The 19,771-nt window shown below is 43.7% G+C and overlaps 2 protein-coding genes across 2 annotated transcripts; both read left to right on the top strand.

Moving 5' to 3' along the window:
• The first annotated feature begins 4,977 nt into the window (after positions 1 to 4,977).
• LOC143329738 (uncharacterized) lies at positions 4,978 to 7,822 on the top strand. Its single transcript, XM_076745763.1, has 2 exons — positions 4,978 to 5,443; positions 5,962 to 7,822. The coding sequence occupies exons 1-2, from the start codon at positions 5,272 to 5,274 to the stop codon at positions 7,284 to 7,286; spliced, it is 1,497 nt and encodes a 498-aa protein (XP_076601878.1). The 5' UTR covers positions 4,978 to 5,271; the 3' UTR covers positions 7,287 to 7,822.
• Positions 7,823 to 12,605: 4,783 nt separating this feature from the next.
• On the top strand, positions 12,606 to 15,752 carry LOC143329735 (uncharacterized). The gene is made up of 2 exons (XM_076745760.1): positions 12,606 to 12,782; positions 13,307 to 15,752. The coding sequence occupies exons 1-2, from the start codon at positions 12,611 to 12,613 to the stop codon at positions 14,881 to 14,883; spliced, it is 1,749 nt and encodes a 582-aa protein (XP_076601875.1). The 5' UTR covers positions 12,606 to 12,610; the 3' UTR covers positions 14,884 to 15,752.
• The last annotated feature ends 4,019 nt before the right edge of the window (positions 15,753 to 19,771 follow it).

Below are 19,771 nucleotides of genomic sequence, written 5' to 3'. Positions count from 1 at the left end.
ACAACAAACGACTCTGTGCTTTTTACAAAATTGCCAGAACAAACTTGGCGTTGTCGGCAGGATCACCCATGAGGCGACGTTCGCGACTCGGCGCTGCAGGTTTTCAGTGATCAGCTGGAGTCTGGGACTCCAAAACCCCGACTCTCCCTATCAAAGTCGGTAGAGAAGCGGGGGACCTGACACGTGAGGACCGACGTCCACTCACTGGCGTGATCCAGAGAACTTTTCTGGCACACAACCTTTCTGGTGAGTAAATTTGGAAAGAGTAAAAGGTCCTCACCACTTGGGGTGTGTTGTAATAGACATATTAACAGGGCAGGTTTTGGAAACTGTTGTAGAGTCTGGGACTCATAGATACAGCCCCTGTGCACATTAATAAAGCTTTGAATGTTACCATCAACGAACGTTAAGTTTTAGGTTTGCAGTTGTAAGAACGCAGGGGTTTAGAATAATTTTACATTACACTCTCACTTGCAAAACAAAAAGGGATTTTAGTAAAAATGAAATGAAGGTTAAAAGAAAAAATCTTTAGAGGAAACTACCAGTAAATATCTACACTGATTAGTTGAAGTGGCAATAAAAATAACCCAAGGTCCTTACAAATCCACCTCAAGAGAAGAAGAAACTAAAAATCTAAAACAAATGTTTTTTCTCTGTCTCTTCGTCTCCTTTTCCTTTTCAACAATGGGTTAAAACAGCAGTAAAGATAAAGTAAACAAAGTACTGACCAAATTAAAATCTGGGTTCAGGAGTGTGGGTTCCCATGTACTGGCAGTTTAAGCCTAAACCAATTAGAACACTTGAGAGTCCAACTAACAGCAAAGGAAAAAATCAGTCAGACAAAGCAAAAGAAAAAAGGAAAGCTGTTCAAACTGGGAAGCTTTTGACTGTTGGCTCACTGAAGCCAACATCAGGGACAGAAAACAAAAGGCAGGAAAGCTACACTAACCTCTGCATCTCAGTGCCTCAAACTAGATCCTGATCTGGACTCGGCTCCGTCCAGAAGACAGCCAGCACCAGCTGCGGGCCGAGGAGGAGCGGCCAGCGCTCCGTAAACAACTACAACTACAACTACAGCCACAGCCCAAGCCACACCTTCACGGCCCGAGAGACCAATACATCACCCAAGAGGGGAAAAAGAGAGACCTCCACCTTATCCTACCAAGTACTGCATACCGCATACCCCTCCCCCACGGGATGCACGCACAAGACAAGGCACCACTTTCAAGTCAACAAACTACACAGAGGTCCACAACACACACACAGTGGCCTCCAAAGACCAGCTGCCTTGGGGGGGATCAACCCAGTTACTGCCAGAAGGGGGCAGGCCATGGGGCACCTTGCGCTTGTTTTACGTGTGGAATGATGGGACACTGGACTAGAGAGTGTCCGAAAAACAAGGAAAATGAGGAGACCGAGGCCGATTGACAACGGGCGGAGCAGAGGACAGTGACGGACACAGCAGACCACTCCACACAGCAGATAAGTAAAAATGCATCCACTGACATGCAAAACACAACAGAAATAGACACACACAGGAAGCAACACCTCATTTCACAAGTCATTCAACATCTGAAGTCTACACAATAAACTGGTGAAGAAAGAATTTCTGAAATCTACACAAATTCACACAGAAGGCATACAAGAAAATGCCAAAATACACACTCACATTTGAGGGACAAGACATCACCTTTTTGGTAGACTCAGGTACCACAGAATCAGTTATGCAGAAGATATCAGCCCAACCCCGAAACTAAGCGGCAGGTATGCAAAGACGGTGGGCGCATCAGGCACTCACGTCATAGAGAAGTACACAGCCCCACTCTCGTGTCAGGATAACGCCGAGGGAAAGCTTAAACATTCATTTTTGCTGTCAAAATGCTGTCCTGTGAATCTGTTCGGAAGAGATTTCATGTATCACCTAGACATAGTTTTGGTTTCCACTCCCCAAAGTATTGTTGTGACAAAAAGTCCCCAAACAAAATCCTTTTTGAATACGGTGGGGAAGACCTAGTGTGTGCTTATCAGTGGATGATTCCAGACACTCCACTCAACTCCGTCAACAACACAGTGATACAGGAGGCCAAGACACTGGCTGTAGACACACACACTGACATCATGACATCGCAAAACCTGCACTGCACTTCTCACATCTCTCAGGGAGCAGACAGTGAGTTCGAGGAATCTTGGTATCAGGCAGATCACAACAGGGACACTTGGGCTAAACTGGTTATACTGGACTCATAATCAATGTGCTGTGTCAGTAAATCTGTCTGATCCATCTCTTCAAACCCTGTTCAGGTTACCACACTCCTGCCCCCATGTTTCACTGGTCAAACCCAAAAACGAAAGGTGGAAGGACTTGGGACGTTGGATAAAAGAATACGATGAGGCCTCCGGGTGGGGAAAACATCAGATCCTGGTGTGGATTTCAATATAATATATATAATACTATATATAATATTCAATATTGAATTGAATTGAACCGAAAGAAGAAAAAGAAGAAGAAGAATCAGGGGGAGACATTCCCCCTTATTATCACACAACACTGCACACGAAGGTGAACACGAAGGTGAAATTTGTCTTCCGCATTTCTCCCATCCTGGTCGTCCTTCCTCCATGGCAGACCAGGAGCGGTGGGCTGCCATCCAAGCAGCGCCCGGGGACCCAATTCCGTTTTGTCACCATTGGTCAGGTGGTGATGTTTTACGGAGGATACCCCAGGTGAACACGGGGAGAACATGCAAACACCGAAAAAGGTTTTCTACTGCAGTGACTGCAGTACAGACTGCTGAGCTCACGCCAGAACCAGATTTCCAATCAGACACAGAGGTAAAAGATTTTTTTTGATTCATTCTTTGACAATCACATTTTCATAAAAGACGTCTCTGAAATTCCTGAGTTAAATCAGGTACCATCATGTTTGTGGGCGAAACACAAATATGATGTAGGACTGATTAAGGGCGCCGAACCGGTTGTGATCATAGACCATGCAAAAATCAGTATTTTTTGAAGAAAGATGCAGTCGAGGGCATCAAATCAGTGTTTGATTCCCTCCTTGAAGCAGGAGTAGTCATTCCGTGTGAAAAATCTCCTGTGTGAACACCAACCTTTCCCGTAAAGAAAATCAGAGATGCTGGGCAACCTGATGAGTGGAGATTTGTACAAGATCTGGAAGCAGTAAATGCTGCAGTCCACATGCGCACCAAATGTACCAAATCCATACACGATCCTCTCTCACGTTCCATCCGACAGGAAATGGTTCTCTGTCGTTGACCTCGCAAATGCATTTTTCAGTATCCCAGTGGATAAGGACAGACAATTTTGGTTTGCGTTTCGATTTGAATCCAAAATGCATACTTTCTCGCAGCTCTGTCAAGGTTACAAATTGACGACTTGAGCTTGATAAGTTGCATAACTGTGTCGGCATCTCTGGTTCAGCTTGAAAAAGTTTTCATTTCTACTTTACAAATACATATTTTCATGTCAGCATCAACAATCGTGTCCTCCTCAGATCCCTGCTCTGTGGTGTCCCTCAGGGGTCGGTCCTCGGACCAGTCCTGGTTCCTCCAGCTCATTTGTTCAGCTGCTTTCAGGACGTGTTATTTCACTGTTATGCTGATGATACACAGATCTGTTTATCTGCTAAACCCAATAACCTCAACCAACTGTCTTCCGTCCGTGATTGCTTCGCTGCCACCAAAGAATAGATGTCCCTTAATTTCCTCCGCCTTAACTCTGACTAAACAGAAACTCATTATTTATCCTGATACAACTGATTTTCCTCTGCAGGTGATCAGCTTATTGGTCCATTTCACTCTAACATCTACCGCTAAGAATCTCTGATCAGTTCATGACCTTTGACCAACATGTTGCTGAACTTGTTCAGTCCTGTTTTCTGAAGCAGTCCGTTCAGAATGCAGCTGTCAGGCTCTTGACGAGAACCAGCCGACGTTCCCACGTTACTCCTGTTCTTGCTTCCCTCCTTTGACTTCCTGTGAAATTCAGAGTAAACTACAAGATCCTGATGATTAATCCTCTGGAATCATCTTCCTCATCTATCAGATCTGTTGAATTTTTCTAAAAATTTATTTCTACAGGCAGCCTTTTCATAGATGTTTGTTCTGGGCTTTGTTTTTTGTTGTTTTTGTTGTCTGGTCTGTCTCTCATTGTGCTGTGTTTTATATTGTATTTTTAGCTTATTTGTTTAATCATTTTTATCTTTTAATGTGTGAACAGTACTCAAAATTGCTGTATAAATAAAGCTTTACTTGTACCAATGATGTAACTCTGAAGGCATGATTAAAAAAACACTGCTCCATGATATTAATGTGCACTGAACAGACTTTTTTTCCATTTCCATTTGGCCTGAAAGAAGTTAGCGTAGCTTGCTAGCAGGAAGTAGCCGGAGACAGAACTCAGCCACACAGCGCGAGTCGGAGAAGCTTTGATAGAGACCAAACTGTATTTTCCACGGACTCAAAATGTCCAGATAAACCTGTCAGAACAGACTCTGTGCTGTTCTCTTTATCTGAAACGTTTAACATCCGAATTATGTCCTGTTGTCTTGTGAAGCTAATGAAGCTAACTTAGCTTGTTAGCTGGAAATACGCGGACGTGAACGTAGCAGCACATCAGAGTGAGCCAACAGCTTCAACGGAGTGTGTCTGGAGGAAAAGTTGCTGTGAATCAGTAAAAATGTCTAAAGTCCAAAGGCTGAGAGCTTTTGTCGAGCAGCGACTAACTGCGGCTGCTGAAGAGATAATTGAGCTGTTTGAAAGAACGATATCAGAGTACGAGGAGGAACTTTGCGTCTCACACTACATCCTCCGATACAGTAGGTGGCGATATGCACCGTGTAAGAGTTGCGACCTGCCATCAAATCTCACTAAAAAAAAAAGAAGAAATGGCACCGGAAATAATTCTACTTCTCGTGGCCAACGTGCTCATTTTCCCGTTAATTATCACGCGTTGTCGTACAACAAAGTCGGAGTGAACCAGCAGAGTTTTTATGTGGACAAAGTTTAAGGAAACTTTCGGAATGTTTCACCACGGACGCATCTCCTGTTAAACCTGTCAGAATAGACTCTGTGCTGCTTTCTTTATTTGAGAAGGTTTGGAATCTGACTCATCTGTTGTCCTGTGAAGCTAATGAAGCTAACTTAGCTTGCTAGCTGGAAACACGCGGACGTGAACGCAGCAGCACATCAGAGTGAGCCAACAGTTTTTAACGGAGTGTGTCTGGAGGAAAGTTGCTGTGAATCAGTAAAAATGTCTAAAGTCCAAAAGCTGAGAGCTTTTGTGGAGCAGCGACTGACTGCGGCTGCTGAAGAGATAATGGAGCTGTTTGAAAGAACGATAGCAGAGTACGAGGAGGAACTTTGTCGACAACGAAAACTACTGGACGCTGTTTTCCAGCCTGAAGTCCGGTTACACAGAGCAGGTTTGACTCTTTACTGCTTATTCTCACTGCAAACTGCTGCAAACCTGCTGACATCCTCTGATTTGAGAAAGAGTTCAACTTCTATCAGGACTCTCAACATGTAATATATTAATGAAAGCCTAGAAAATATTACAAACATAAGGTATGTTGGGCTTCAGTGATTGTGCTATATAGTGTCGTCTCTGTCTGCTGTGAGACAGTTTTGTCTGTATTGAAGCTCCAAATGAAAGTAGAAGACACTCAAAGATGATGAAGTATGTGCGGTATGGTTATCTGAAACCACTGGATTGATAGAAGATGTTGGCCGTGTCGCCCAGCCCTTATTACCACACTGTTATTTTATGGCGTTTGTGCTGTGATGAAATGCAAAGTGCACGATATGTTTGGAGTTTGTTTTAGTTTGAAAGACTTCCAGATATGTTCAACATCTCTCCACATTGAAGAAAGCGGTGGTTTAAAAGTTAAGAGGAAATGACCGTTTTCTAAAAGGTGTGTATGTGTTTCATGATCCTCCACAGACGTCCAGCAGCTGTTGGTGAGTCAAGAAGAGGATCCTCCTGAGCAGCAGGACTGTCTGGACAGTCTGGACCAGGAGGAGTCCCCAGAGCTGCCACACATTAAAGAGGAACAGGAGGAACTGCGGACCAATCAGGAGGGAGAGCAGCTTGGAGGGCTGGAGGAGGCTGATATCAGTAAGTTCACACTCAGTGTCCCAGTGAAGAGTGAAGAAGAGGCTGAGGAAGAGGAACCTCAGTCCTCACAGCTTCATCAGAGACAAACAGAACAGATGAACACAGGATCTGATGGAGAGGACTGTGGAGGACCAGGACCAGACAGGAACTTTAATCCAGATCATTTACAGCCAGATGCTCATGATACGACTTCAGACTCCTCTGAACCTGAGACGGACGACAGTTGTGACTGGGAACCTCCGTCAGGTTTAAAGCCTCTGCAAAACAATGAAGAATCTGGAAGTGATGTGGAATGTAATAGTGGAAAAACCTCATTTAGCTCTTGTGCTACAAGCCCTGGCTCAAAGGAACATCTGCAGAAACACAATGGAATCCAAACAGGGGAGGATCCCTTCAGTTGTTCAGTCTGTGGTCAAAGATTCACACGCAGCTCATCTTTGACCTCACATTTACGAGTTCATAAGGGAGAAAAACCTTTCACATGCTCAGTTTGTGAAGCTAATTTCAGTTCCAGAAGCAGTTTGTCCGAACACAAGAGAATGCATAACAGGGAGAAACCGTTCAGTTGTACAGTTTGTGGTAAAGGATTTGCACGAAAATCACATTTGAGAGGACACTTGACTGTCCACACAGGGGAGAAACCATTCAATTGTACAGTTTGTGGTAAAGGATTTGCACAAAAATCACATTTGAGAAGACACTTGACTGTCCACACAGGAGAAAAACCATTCACTTGTACAGTTTGTGGTAAAGGATTTGCACGAAAATCACGTTTGAGCGACCACTTGATTGTCCACACAGGGGAGAAACCATTCAGTTGTACAGTTTGTGGTAAAGCATATGCACGAAAATCATGTTTGAGAGGACACTTGATTGTCCACACAGGGGAGAAACCATTCAATTGTAAAGTTTGTGGTAAAGGATTTGCACATAAATCATATTTGAGAGGACACATGACTGTCCACACAGGGGAGAAACCATTCAATTGTACAGTTTGTGGTAAAGGATTTGCACATAAATCACATTTGAGAGAACACTCGACTGTCCACACGGGGGAGAAACCATTCAATTGTACAGTTTGTGGTAAAGGATTTGCACGAAAATCACATTTGAGAGATCACTTATTAGTCCACGCGGGAGAAACCATTTAGTTGCAGCGTTTGTGATCAAAGATTCATTGTGTGCTGGTGAGAGCAGTGGAAGTCAATGAAACTGCAGAGATGCTCGTCGAGCCAACTTTTCCAGCAGGATTACGACATTGAAAGCAAGATTTGGCTCAACGCTGATCATTTCAAAACTGTGAAATGGACACTAATAAGTTGCGCTTCATCGTTTCATCTGAGGTGAAGCCACGTGGTCATTTTAACTCTGTTCTGTTTGTGTCTACATGTGCCTTTTGATATTACATGTCGGGCTGTGTACCAAACCAGTTGCTTATCTGGACAGATAACTAAGTAAACTTTGTGGTGCTTGTCATCCGTGATATGTTTCTCAACCATGAACAGATTGTTTACTGAATGCTGTGAGAGTAAAAAAAACCCCACATATCTCAGTGCAGATCCAGCAGTGCATCCGCCCCCATCGTGCAACTTTCTGAAGTGCTTTGGTTTCATTTTTTACAAAACCTCATCGGTTTGCTAAAACATCAGGTCACTGTTTGTTGTGTAATGGGAATTCATGTTATTCATCTTCTCTCTTACTCAATCACTAGCATTCACTGTTTTAAAGCCAAATGAACAACCATGTCATGTGATTAGATGTGTGCGTGTGCCATAATCTGCTGACCATGTCACCACCTACAGTATGTTGTTTCGCAGTGATGAAGTGAACCTGTTGTCCTGATTGTACAACACATTATGACGTGCTGACATTGTTCTGATGATAGAACAAAGTGATCCTGTCTACAAAGATAATATATTGTATATAATCTATCAACTTCTCCTGCTCCGGGCTCTTTCTTGTCATCTCACACTCGACACAACGAGAAGGGAGTTCGTCTGCAGGCGTCAGAATAAACTCACAGAAAGACGACGAACGACTCTGTGCTTTTTAGTACACAATTGCCAGAACAAACTTGGCGTTGTCGGCAGGATCACCCGTGAGGCGACGTTCGCGACTCGGCGCTGCAGGTTTTCAGTGATCAGCTGGAGTCTGGGACTCCAAAACCCCGACTCTCCCTATCAAAGTCGGTAGAGAAGCGGGGGACCTGACACGTGAGGACCGACGTCCACTCACTGGCGTGATCCAGAGAACTTTTCTGGCACACAACCTTTCTGGTGAGTAAATTTGGAAAGAGTAAAAGGTCCTCACCACTTGGGGTGTTTTGTAATAGACATATTAACAGGGCAGGTTTTGGAAACCGTTGTAGAGTCTGGGACTCATAGATACAGCCCCTGTGCACATTAATAAAGCTTTGAATGTTACCATCAACGATCGTTTAGTTTTAGGTTTGCAGTTGTAAGAACGCAGGGGTTTAGAATAATTTTACATTACACTCTCACTAGCAAAAAAAAGGTTTTAGTAAAAACAATGAAATGAAGGTTAAAAGAAAAAATCTTTAGAGGAAACTACCAGTAAATATCTACACTGATTAGTCGAAGTGGTAATAAAAATAAAAATCCAAGGTCCTTACAAATCCACCTCAAGAGAAGAAGAAACTAAAATCTAAAACAAATGTTTTTTCTCTGTCTCTTCGTCTCCTTTTCCTTTTCAACAATGGGTTAAAACAGCAGTAAAGATAAAGTGAACAAAGTACTGACCAAATTAAAATCTGGGTTCAGACAGCCAGCACCAGCTGCGGGCCGAGGAGGAGCGGCCAGCGCTCCGTAAACAACTACAACTACAACTACAGCCACAGCCCAAGCCACACCTTCACGGCCCGAGAGACCAATACATCACCCAAGAGGGGAAAAAGAGAGACCTCCACCTTATCCTACCAAGTACTGCACAACGCATACCCCTCCCCCACGGGATGCACGCACAAGACAAGGCACCACTTTCAAGTCAACAAACTACACAGAGGTCCACAACACACACACAGTGGCCTCCAAAGACCAGCTGCCTTGGGGGGGATCAACCCAGTTACTGCCAGAAGGGGGCAGGCCATGGGGCACCTTGCGCTTGTTTTACGTGTGGAATGACGGGACACTGGACTAGAGAGTGTCCGAAAAACGAGGAAAATGAGAACGAGACAGAGGCCGATTGACAACGGGCGGAGCAGAGGACAGTGACGGACACAGCAGACCACTCCACACAGCAGATAAGTAAAAATGCATCCACTGACATGCAAAACACAACAGAAATAGACACACACAGGAAGCAACACCTCATTTCACAAGTCATTCAACATCTGAAGTCTACACAATAAACTGGTAAAGAAAGAATTTCTGAAATCTACACAAATTCACACAGAAGGCATACAAGAAAATGCCAAAATACACACTCACATTTGAGGGACAAGACATCACCTTTTTGGTAGACTCAGGTACCACAGAATCAGTTATGCAGAAGATATCAGCCCAACCCCGAAACTAAGCGGCAGGTATGCAAAGACGGTGGGCGCATCAGGCACTCACGTCATAGAGAAGTACACAGCCCCACTCTCGTGTCAGGATAACGCCGAGGGAAAGCTTAAACATTCATTTTTGCTGTCAAAATGCTGTCCTGTGAATCTGTTCGGAAGAGATTTCATGTATCACCTAGACATAGTTTTGGTTTCCACTCCCCAAAGTATTGTTGTGACAAAAAGTCCCCAAACAAAATCCTTTGTTGAATACGGTGGGTAAGACCTAGTGTGTGCTTATCAGTGGATGATTCCAGACACTCCACTCAACTCCGTCAACAACACAGTGATACAGGAGGCCAAGACACTGGCTGTAGACACACACACTGACATCATGACATCGCAAAACCTGCACTGCACTTCTCACATCTCTCAGGGAGCAGACAGTGAGTTCGAGGAATCTTGGTATCAGGCAGATCACAACAGGGACACTTGGGCTAAACTGGTTATACTGGACTCATAATCAATATGCTGTGTCAGTAAATCTGTCTGATCCATCACTTCAAACCCTGTTCAGGTTACCACACTCCTGCCCCCATGTTTCACTGGTCAAACCCAAAAACGAAAGGTGGAAGGACTTGGGACGTTGGATAAAAGAATACTATGAGGCCTCCGGGTGGGGAAAACATCAGATCCTGATGTGGATTTCAATATAATATATATAATAATATATATAATATTCAATATTGAATTGAATTGAACCGAAAGAAGAAAAAGAAGAAGAAGAATCAGGGGGAGACATTCCCCTTTATTATCACACAACACTGCACACGAAGGTGAACACGAAGGTGAAATTTGTCTTCCGCATTTCTCCCATCCTGGTCATCCTTCCTCCATGGCAGACCAGGAGCGGTGGGCTGCCATCCAAGCAGCGCCCGGGGACCCAATTCCGTTTTGTCACCATTGGTCAGGTGGTGATGTTTTACGGAGGATACCTCAGGTGAACACGGGGAGAACATGCAAACACCGAAAAAGGTTTTCTACTGCAGTGACTGCAGTACAGACTGCTGAGCTCACGCCAGAACCAGATTTCCAATCAGACACAGAGGTAAAAGATTTTTTTTGATTCATTCTTTGACAATCACATTTTCATAAAAGACGTCTCTGAAATTCCTGAGTTAAATCAGGTACCATCATGTTTGTGGGCGAAACACAAATATGATGTAGGACTGATTAAGGGCGCCGAACCGGTTGTGATCATAGACCATGCAAAAATCTGTATTTTTTGAAGAAAGATGCAGTCGAGGGCATCAAATCAGTGTTTGATTCCCTCCTTGAAGCAGGAGTAGTCATTCCGTGTGAAAAATCTCCTGTGTGAACACCAACCTTTCCCGTAAAGAAAATCAGAGATGCTGGGCAACCTGATGAGTGGAGATTTGTACAAGATCTGGAAGCAGTAAATGCTGCAGTCCACATGCGCACCAAATGTACCAAATCCATACACGATCCTCTCTCACTTTCCATCCGACAGGAAATGGTTCTCTGTCGTTGACCTCGCAAATGCATTTTTCAGTATCCCAGTGGATAAGGACAGACAATTTTGGTTTGCGTTTCGATTTGAATCCAAAATGCAAACTTTCTCGCAGCTCTGTCAAGGTTACAAATTGACGACTTGAGCTTGATAAGTTGCATAACTGTGTCGGCATCTCTGGTTCAGCTTGAAAAAGTTTTCATTTCTACTTTACAAATACATATTTTCATGTCAGCATCAACAATCGTGTCCTCCTCAGATCCCTGCTCTGTGGTGTCCCTCAGGGGTCGGTCCTCGGACCAGTCCTGGTTCCTCCGGCTCATTTGTTCAGCTGCTTTCAGGACGTGTTATTTCACTGTTATGCTGATGATACACAGATCTGTTTATCTGCTAAACCCAATAACCTCAACCAACTGTCTTCCGTCCGTGATTGCTTCGCTGCCACCAAAGAATAGATGTCCCTTAATTTCCTCCGCCTTAACTCTGACTAAACAGAAACTCATTATTTATCCTGATACAACTGATTTTCCTCTGCAGGTGATCAGCTTATTGGTCCATTTCACTCTAACATCTACCGCTAAGAATCTCTGATCAGTTCATGACCTTTGACCAACATGTTGCTGAGCTTGTTCAGTCCTGTTTTCTGAAGCAGTCCGTTCAGAATGCAGCTGTCAGGCTCTTGACGAGAACCAGCCGACGTTCCCACGTTACTCCTGTTCTTGCTTCCCTCCTTTGACTTCCTGTGAAATTCAGAGTAAACTACAAGATCCTGATGATTAATCCTCTGGAATCATCTTCCTCATCTATCAGATCTGTTGAATTTTTCTAAAAATGCATTTCTACAGGCAACCTTTTCATAGATGTTTGTTCTGGGCTTTGTTTTTTGTTGTTTTTGTTGTCTGGTCTGTCTCTCATTGTGCTGTGTTTTATATTGTATTTTTAGCTTATTTGTTTAATCATTTTTATCTTTTAATGTGTGAACAGTACTCAAAATTGCTGTATAAATAAAGCTTTACTTGTACCAATGATGTAACTCTGAAGGCATGATTAAAAAAACACTGCTCCATGATATTAATGTGCACTGAACAGACTTTTTTTCCATTTCCATTTGGCCTGAAAGAAGTTAGCGTAGCTTGCTAGCAGGAAGTAGCCGGAGACAGAACTCAGCCACACAGCGCGAGTCGGAGAAGCTTTGATAGAGACCAAACTGTATTTTCCACGGACTCAAAATGTCCGGATAAACCTGTCAGAACAGACTCTGTGCTGTTCTCTTTATCTGAAACGTTTAACATCCGAATTATGTCCTGTTGTCTTGTGAAGCTAATGAAGCTAACTTAGCTTGTTAGCTGGAAATACGCGGACGTGAATGTAGCAGCACATCAGAGTGAGCCAACAGCTTCAACGGAGTGTGTCTGGAGGAAAGTTTCTGTGAATCAGTAAAAATGTCTAAAGTCCAAAAGCTGAGAGCTTTTGTGGAGCAGCGACTGACTGCGGCTGCTGAAGAGATAATGGAGCTGTTTGAAAGAACGATAGCAGAGTACGAGGAGGAACTTTGTCGACAACGAAAACTACTGGACGCTGTTTTCCAGCCTGAAGTCCGGTTACACAGAGCAGGTTTGACTCTTTACTGCTTATTCTCACTGCAAACTGCTGCAAACCTGCTGACATCCTCTGATTTGAGAAAGAGTTCAACTTCTATCGGGGCTCTCAACATTTAATATATTAATGAAAGCCTAGAAAATATTACAACCATAAGGTATGTTGGGCTTCAGTGATTGTGCTATATAGTGTCGTCTCTGTCTCTGTCTCATTTGAGACAGTTTTGTCTGTATTGAAGTTCCAAATGAAAGTAGAAGACACTCAAAGATGATGAACTATGTGCGGTATGGTTATCTGAAACCACTGGATTGATAGAAGATGTTGGCCGTGTCGCCCAGCCCTTATTACCACACTGTTATTTTATGGCGTTTGTGCTGTGATGAAATGCAAAGTGCACGATATGTTTGGAGTTTGTTTTAGTTTGAAAGACTTCCAAATATGTTCAACATCTCTCCACATTGAAGAAAGCGGTGGTTTAAAAGTTAACAGGAAATGACCGTTTTCTAAAAGGTGTGTTTGTGTTTCATGATCCTCCACAGACGTCCAGCAGCTGTTGGTGAGTCAAGAAGAGGATCCTCCTGAGCAGCAGGACTGTCTGGACAGTCTGGACCAGGAGGAGTCCCCAGAGCTGCCACACATTAAAGAGGAACAGGAGGACCTGTGGACCAATCAGGAGGGAGAGCAGCTTGGAGGGCTGGAGGAGGCTGATATCAGTAAGTTCACACTCAGTGTCCCTGTGAAGAGTGAAGAAGAGGCTGAGGAAGAGGAACCTCAGTCCTCACAGCTTCATCAGAGACAAACAGAACAGATGAACACAGGATCTGATGGAGAGGACTGTGGAGGACCAGGACCAGACAGGAACTTTAATCCAGATCATTTACAGCCAGATGCTCATGATACGACTTCAGACTCCTCTGAACCTGAGACGGACGACAGTTGTGACTGGGAACCTCCGTCAGGTTTAAAGCCTCTGCAAAACAATGAAGAATCTGGAAGTGATGTGGAATGTAATAGTGGAAAAACCTCATTTAGCTCTTGTGCTACAAGCCCTGGCTCAAAGGAACATCTGCAGAAACACAATGGAATCCAAACAGGGGAGGATCCCTTCAGTTGTTCAGTCTGTGGTCAAAGATTCACACACAGCTCATCTTTGACCTCACATTTACGAGTTCATAAGGGAGAAAAACCTTTCACATGCTCAGTTTGTGAAGCTAATTTCAGTTCCAGAAGCAGTTTGTCCGAACACAAGAGAATGCATAACAGGGAGAAACCGTTCAGTTGTACAGTTTGTGGTAAAGGATTTCCAGTAAAATCAAATTTGAGAAGACACTTAACTGTCCACCCAGGAGAGAAACTATTCAATTGTACAGTTTGTGGTAAAGGATTTCCACGAAAATCATGTTTGAGCGAACACTTGACTGTCCACACAGGGGAGAAACCATTCAGTTGTACAATTTGTGGTAAAAGATTTCCAGTAAAATCAAATTTGAGACGACACTTGACTGTCCACACAGGAGAAAAACCATTCACTTGTACAGTTTGTGGTAAAGGATTTGCTCATAAATCACATTTGAGAGAACACTTGACTGTCCACACAGGGGAGAAACCATTCAATTGTACAGTTTGTGGTAAAGGATTCACACGAAAATCATGTTTGAGAGGACACTTGACTGTCCATACGGGGGAGAAACCATTCACTTGCACAGTTTGTGGTAAAGGATTTGCACAAAAATCACATTTGAGAAGACACTTGACTGTCCACACGGGGGAGAAACCATTCAATTGTACAGTTTGTGGTAAAGGATTTGTACGAAAATCATATTTGAGAGGACACTTGACTGTCCACACAGGGGAGAAACCATTCAATTGTACAGTTTGTGGTAAAGGATTTGCACATAAATCACATTTGAGAGGACACTTGATTGTCCACACGGGGGAGAAACCATTCAATTGTACAGTTTGTGGTAAGGGATTTGCACGAAAATCACATTTGAGAGAACACTTGACTGTCCACACAGGGGAGAAACCATTCAATTGTACAGTTTGTGGTAAAGGATTTGCATATAAATCACGTTTGAGAGATCACTTGTTAGTCCACGCGGGAGAAACCATTTAGTTGCAGCGTTTGTGATAAAAGATTCATTGTGTGCTGGTGAGAGCAGTGGAAGTCAATGAAACTGCAGAGATGCGCGTCGAGCCAACTTTTCCAGCAGGATTATGAAATTGAAAGCAAGATTTGGCTCAACGCTGATCATTTCAAAACTGTGAAATGGACACTAATAAGTTGCGCTTCATCGTTTCATCTGAGGTGAAGCCACGTGGTCATTTTAACTCTGTTCTGTTTGTGTCTACATGTGCCTTTTGATATTACATGTCAGGCTGTGTACCAAACCAGTTGCTTATCTGGACAGATAACTAAGTAAACTTTGTGGTGCTTGTCATCCGTGATATGTTTCTCAACCATGAACAGATTGTTTACTGAATGCTGTGAGAGTAAAAAAAACCCCACATATCTCAGTGCAGATCCAGCAGTGCATCCGCCCCCATCGTGCAACTTTCTGAAGTGCTTTGGTTTCATTTTTTACAAGACCTCATCGGTTTGCTAAAACATCAGGTCACTGTTTGTTGTGTAATGGGAGTTCATGTTATTCATCTTCTCTTTTACTCAATCACTTGCATTCAATGTTTTAAAGCCAACTGAACAACCATGTCATGTGATTAGGTGTGTGCGTGTGCCATAATCTGCTGACCATGACACCACCTACAGTATGTTGTTACGCAGTGATGAAGTGAACCTGTTGTCCTGATTGTACAACACATTATGATGTGCCTATTGTGCTGACATTGTTCTGATGATAGAAGCAAGTCATCCTGTCTACAAAGGTAATATATTGTATATAATCTATCAACTTCTCCTGCTCCGGGCTCTTTCTTGTCATCTCACACTCAAGACAGCGAGAAGGGAGTTCGTCTGCAGGCGTCAGAATAAACTCACAGAAAGACGACGAACGACTCTGTGCTTTTTAGTACAAAATTGCCAGAACAAACTTGGCGTTGTCGGCAGGATCACCCGTGAGGCGACGTTCGCGACTCGGCGCTGCAGGTTTTCAGTGATCAGCTGGAGTCTGGGACTCCAAAACCCCGACCTGACACGTGAGGACCGATGTCCACTCACTGGCGTGATCCAGAGAACTTTTCTGGCACACAACCTTTCTGGTGAGTAAATTTGGAAAGAGTAAAAGGTCCTCACCACCTGGGGTGTGTTGTAATAGACATATTAACAGGGCAGGTTTTGGAAACCGTTGTAGAGTCTGGGACTCATAGATACAGCCCCTGTGCACATTAATAAAGCTTTGAATGTTACCATCAACGATCGTTTAGTTTTAGGTTTGCAGTTGTAAGAACGCAGGGGTTTAGAATAATTTTACATTACACTCTCACTAGCAAAAAAAAAAAGGGATTTTAGTAAAAACAATGAAATGAAGGTTAAAAGAAAAATTTTTTAGAGGAAACTACCAGTAAATATCTACACTTGATTAGCTGAAGTGGTAATAAATAACAATAAAAATCCAAGGTCCTTATAAATCCACCTCAAGAGAAGAAGAAACTAAAATCTAAAACAAATGTTTTTTCTCTGTCTCTTCGTCTCCTTTTCCTTTTCAACAATGGGTTAAAACAGCAGTAAAGATAAAGTGAACAAAGTACTGACCAAATTAAAATCTGGGTTCAGGAGTGTGGGTTCCCATGTACTGGCAGTTTAAGCCCAAACCAATTAGAACACTTGAGAGTCCAACTAACAGCAAAGGAAAAAATCAGTCAGACAAAGCAACTGGCTACAGGTATGATGGCGGTGTGTGAGTCCTGCCTTCCCACCCTCTCGAAACTACGGGAGAGCATCTCCGGTCTGCGGGCCGACCTCAAGGAGAGGGACAAGATCCTGCTGGACTTCTCCACTGTCGCCACGGCCCAGGCGAAACATATCACCTACCTGCGGGCATCCGGCGCTGGTGACCGGTACATGGCGGCCAACACCACCCACCACCCTGCCGTGGACCGGCTCGATCACCACCGGAACTCCGGCACCAACACTGACCGAGTCCCGCTGGCACCGACAGGGAGCCAAGCCCAAGACATCGGCACCTTCCACTTCCTGCCTTCGCACCGCGGAGTCGCACTGCTTCACCGGGGAGGATGGGGTGGAGGGTCCAGTAAGCTCAACTCCACTCAGGCCAGGGGAACCCTGGTCGGTGGTGCCCCGGGGCGCTGGAGCTCGGCCTTCTCCTCCTCCACCACCTCCGGAGCTGCCACTGGACAACTGGTTCAACATCTTGAGCCTGCAGGATTTCCCTCTCGTGCCTTTTTAAACGGGACAATCTCCACCCCAACCAGGAGGGTTCACGGCTTTTATCAGTCAACATCGATCTCACCGTCCGGTCCAGCATTTCAGCCACCTCCTGACTAAATGGTACGACTCACTCACCCGCACCCTCGCCCACCACATGTTTTACCAACACCATACACACCTTTACATCAGTAACCTCCTCTCAGCCACCAAAAACTCAGGACATTCACCTCATTAGAACCATCACTTCACACAGACAGTTAAAACCCAGGAATGATTTTAGACCCAGCACTGTTCTTAACATTCCTTTAAAACACCATGTTAAGCGCACGTTCAGCACAGATATTAAATTAGCTGTGCTGAATGTGTGCTCTCTTTTAAACAAATCTTTTATCGTAAACTATTTAATTTTAGACAAAAAGCTAGATGGCATTCTCCTTACAGAGACATGGCTTGGCACCGATGCACCTGTTGTTCTCACTGAGGCTTCCCCACCAAATTTTAACTTTTTATTCTCTACTAGGGGGGGCAAAAAAGGAGGCGGAACTGCATCCATCACAAGAATTACAATGTCTGCCAATGCAGTCTCTTTTAACAGTTTTACATCATTTGAGCACCATGCCTTTGTTTTTAGCAGCCCTCCTATTCTCTGCATAACGGTCTACAGACCACCCAAGTATTCATCCTGTTTTATCAGTGAATTCTCCGAATTCTTATCAATCATTCACACCACCTACAACAGGATTTTGATAACTGGTGATTTTAATCTACATGTAGACAACAGCTCAGACCCAGTATCCAGAGAATTTTTAAACCTCTTAAACTGTCTGGATTTTAAACAGCACGTTACGCAGCCGACCCATGACGGGACACACCCTGGACCTGGTCATAACTTATGGCCTGTCCGTGGGTGTGTCCACTGTTGTGGATCTGGCTGTGTCTGACCACTGTTGTGTGTTTTTTAACATCACCAGTTTTAATCAGCGGGAGGCTCCAGTGAGAACAGTGAGGAAACGCTACCTAACTCCTGAAGTGGCTGCAAATTTTATCCAGATTTTACAGAGCACTCCTGCAGAGATTTTACCAGCACCCTGTGATTTTATCGTTGACAATTTTAACAGCAATTTGAAGTCAACGCTGGACTCAGTGGCTCCTCTTTTAACAAAAACAATTAAGAAAAAACCTATACCTCCGTGGAGAAACGAGGAAATTAAGCAACTGACAAGAAACTGCAGGAGTGCTGAAAGGAAATGGAGACAATCAAAACTAACAGTCCACTATGAAGTTTTATGTCAACACCTCAAAACTTACAATAGCACTATTAAACAGGCGAGAATCTCTCACTTCAAAAAACGAATCTTCGACCACGAAAATAATCCCAAATTTCTCTTCTCCACAATTGATCTTTTAACAAACAGTAATTTTAACAGATCTCATAAGACAATAACAAATACCCTGTGCGAAGACTTTGCAGACCACATCAGGTATAAAATTGATAACGTCAGATCCAGTCTTTTATCTCAACAGGTTTTAACCACCAACACGTCTGGATCACAGGTTCTACCTGAGGAAACACTGGAGAGTTTTGCCCTGGTTGATGCGAGGACACTTGGTCGAGTTTTCTCCCAGGTAAACCCTACAACCTGCCTCTTAGATCCAATTCCCCACACTGTTTTTTAAATCACTCTATGGATTCTTTGAGGAACAGCTGTTATACATGGTGAATTGCTCTCTTCAGACGGGTGTCTTCCCCACCTCCTTTAAAACAGCGGTGGTGAAGCCCCTTCTGAAGAAGAGCAATTTAGACCCCAACATTTTGAATAACTACCGACCTGTATCCAACTTACCTTTTTTCAGTAAAATTTTAGAAAAACTAGTTTTTAACCAAGTTAATGACTTTTTAAACAAAAATAACATTTTAGAAAGGCATCAGTCTGGTTTTAGGATGAACCACAGTACCGAGACAGCCCTCTTAAAGATTTTAAACGATATCAGGTCCAACTTGGATAACCACAAGCTCACAGTCTTGGTACTGCTGGATCTAACCGCCGCCTTCGATACAGTAGACCATCGCATTTTATTAGACAGGCTGAGGCACCTGGTCGGCCTCTCAGGTCCTGCTTTTAACTGGTTCGTCTCATACCTCACTGACCGACACTTCTTTGTAAGTTGAGATGCATGTTCCTCAGGAACCCATGAGATCAAGTGTGGGGTTCCCCAGGGGTCAATTTTAGGTCCAACTCTTTTTAATCTGTACATGCTACCCCTCGGGGACGTCATCAGGAGGCACGGCATCAGCTTCCATAGTTATGCTGATGATACGCAACTGTACATGGCCGTGTCTCCTGATGACACGGAGCCAATTGATGCCCTCTTTAACTGCATTTTAGACATAAAGTCATGGATGGCAGATAATTTCCTTCAGCTCAACCAGGACAAAACAGAGGTCTTAGTCATTGGTCCTGGAGGCCAGAGAGAGAAACTTTTACCAAAAGTACAAGATCTTAAAGGTGACATATTATGACAATTTTTCAATAAGTTACATAGGTCTATGATTTCCATAAAACATGTTTTTGATGCTGTTTGCTGGAAATAGCTTTTGGGAAAAGATTCTTGCCCCCCTCTATATCCTTCTTTTTCAGCCCCTTTCAGAATGTGCCGT

Source organism: Chaetodon auriga, chromosome 12 (assembly GCF_051107435.1).
Source record: "Chaetodon auriga isolate fChaAug3 chromosome 12, fChaAug3.hap1, whole genome shotgun sequence".
NCBI lineage: Eukaryota > Metazoa > Chordata > Actinopteri > Chaetodontiformes > Chaetodontidae > Chaetodon > Chaetodon auriga.
This window is presented reverse-complemented; position numbering and strand designations above follow the sequence as displayed.

Coding starts and splice junctions, on each gene's coding strand:
- LOC143329738 (XM_076745763.1), top strand. CDS start 5,272: ATGTCTAAAGTCCAAAAGCTGAGAGCTTTTGTGGAGCAGCGACTGACT. Junction 5,444..5,961: donor AGTCCGGTTACACAGAGCAG/GTTTGACTCTTT, acceptor GATCCTCCACAG/ACGTCCAGCAGCTGTTGGTG.
- LOC143329735 (XM_076745760.1), top strand. CDS start 12,611: ATGTCTAAAGTCCAAAAGCTGAGAGCTTTTGTGGAGCAGCGACTGACT. Junction 12,783..13,306: donor AGTCCGGTTACACAGAGCAG/GTTTGACTCTTT, acceptor GATCCTCCACAG/ACGTCCAGCAGCTGTTGGTG.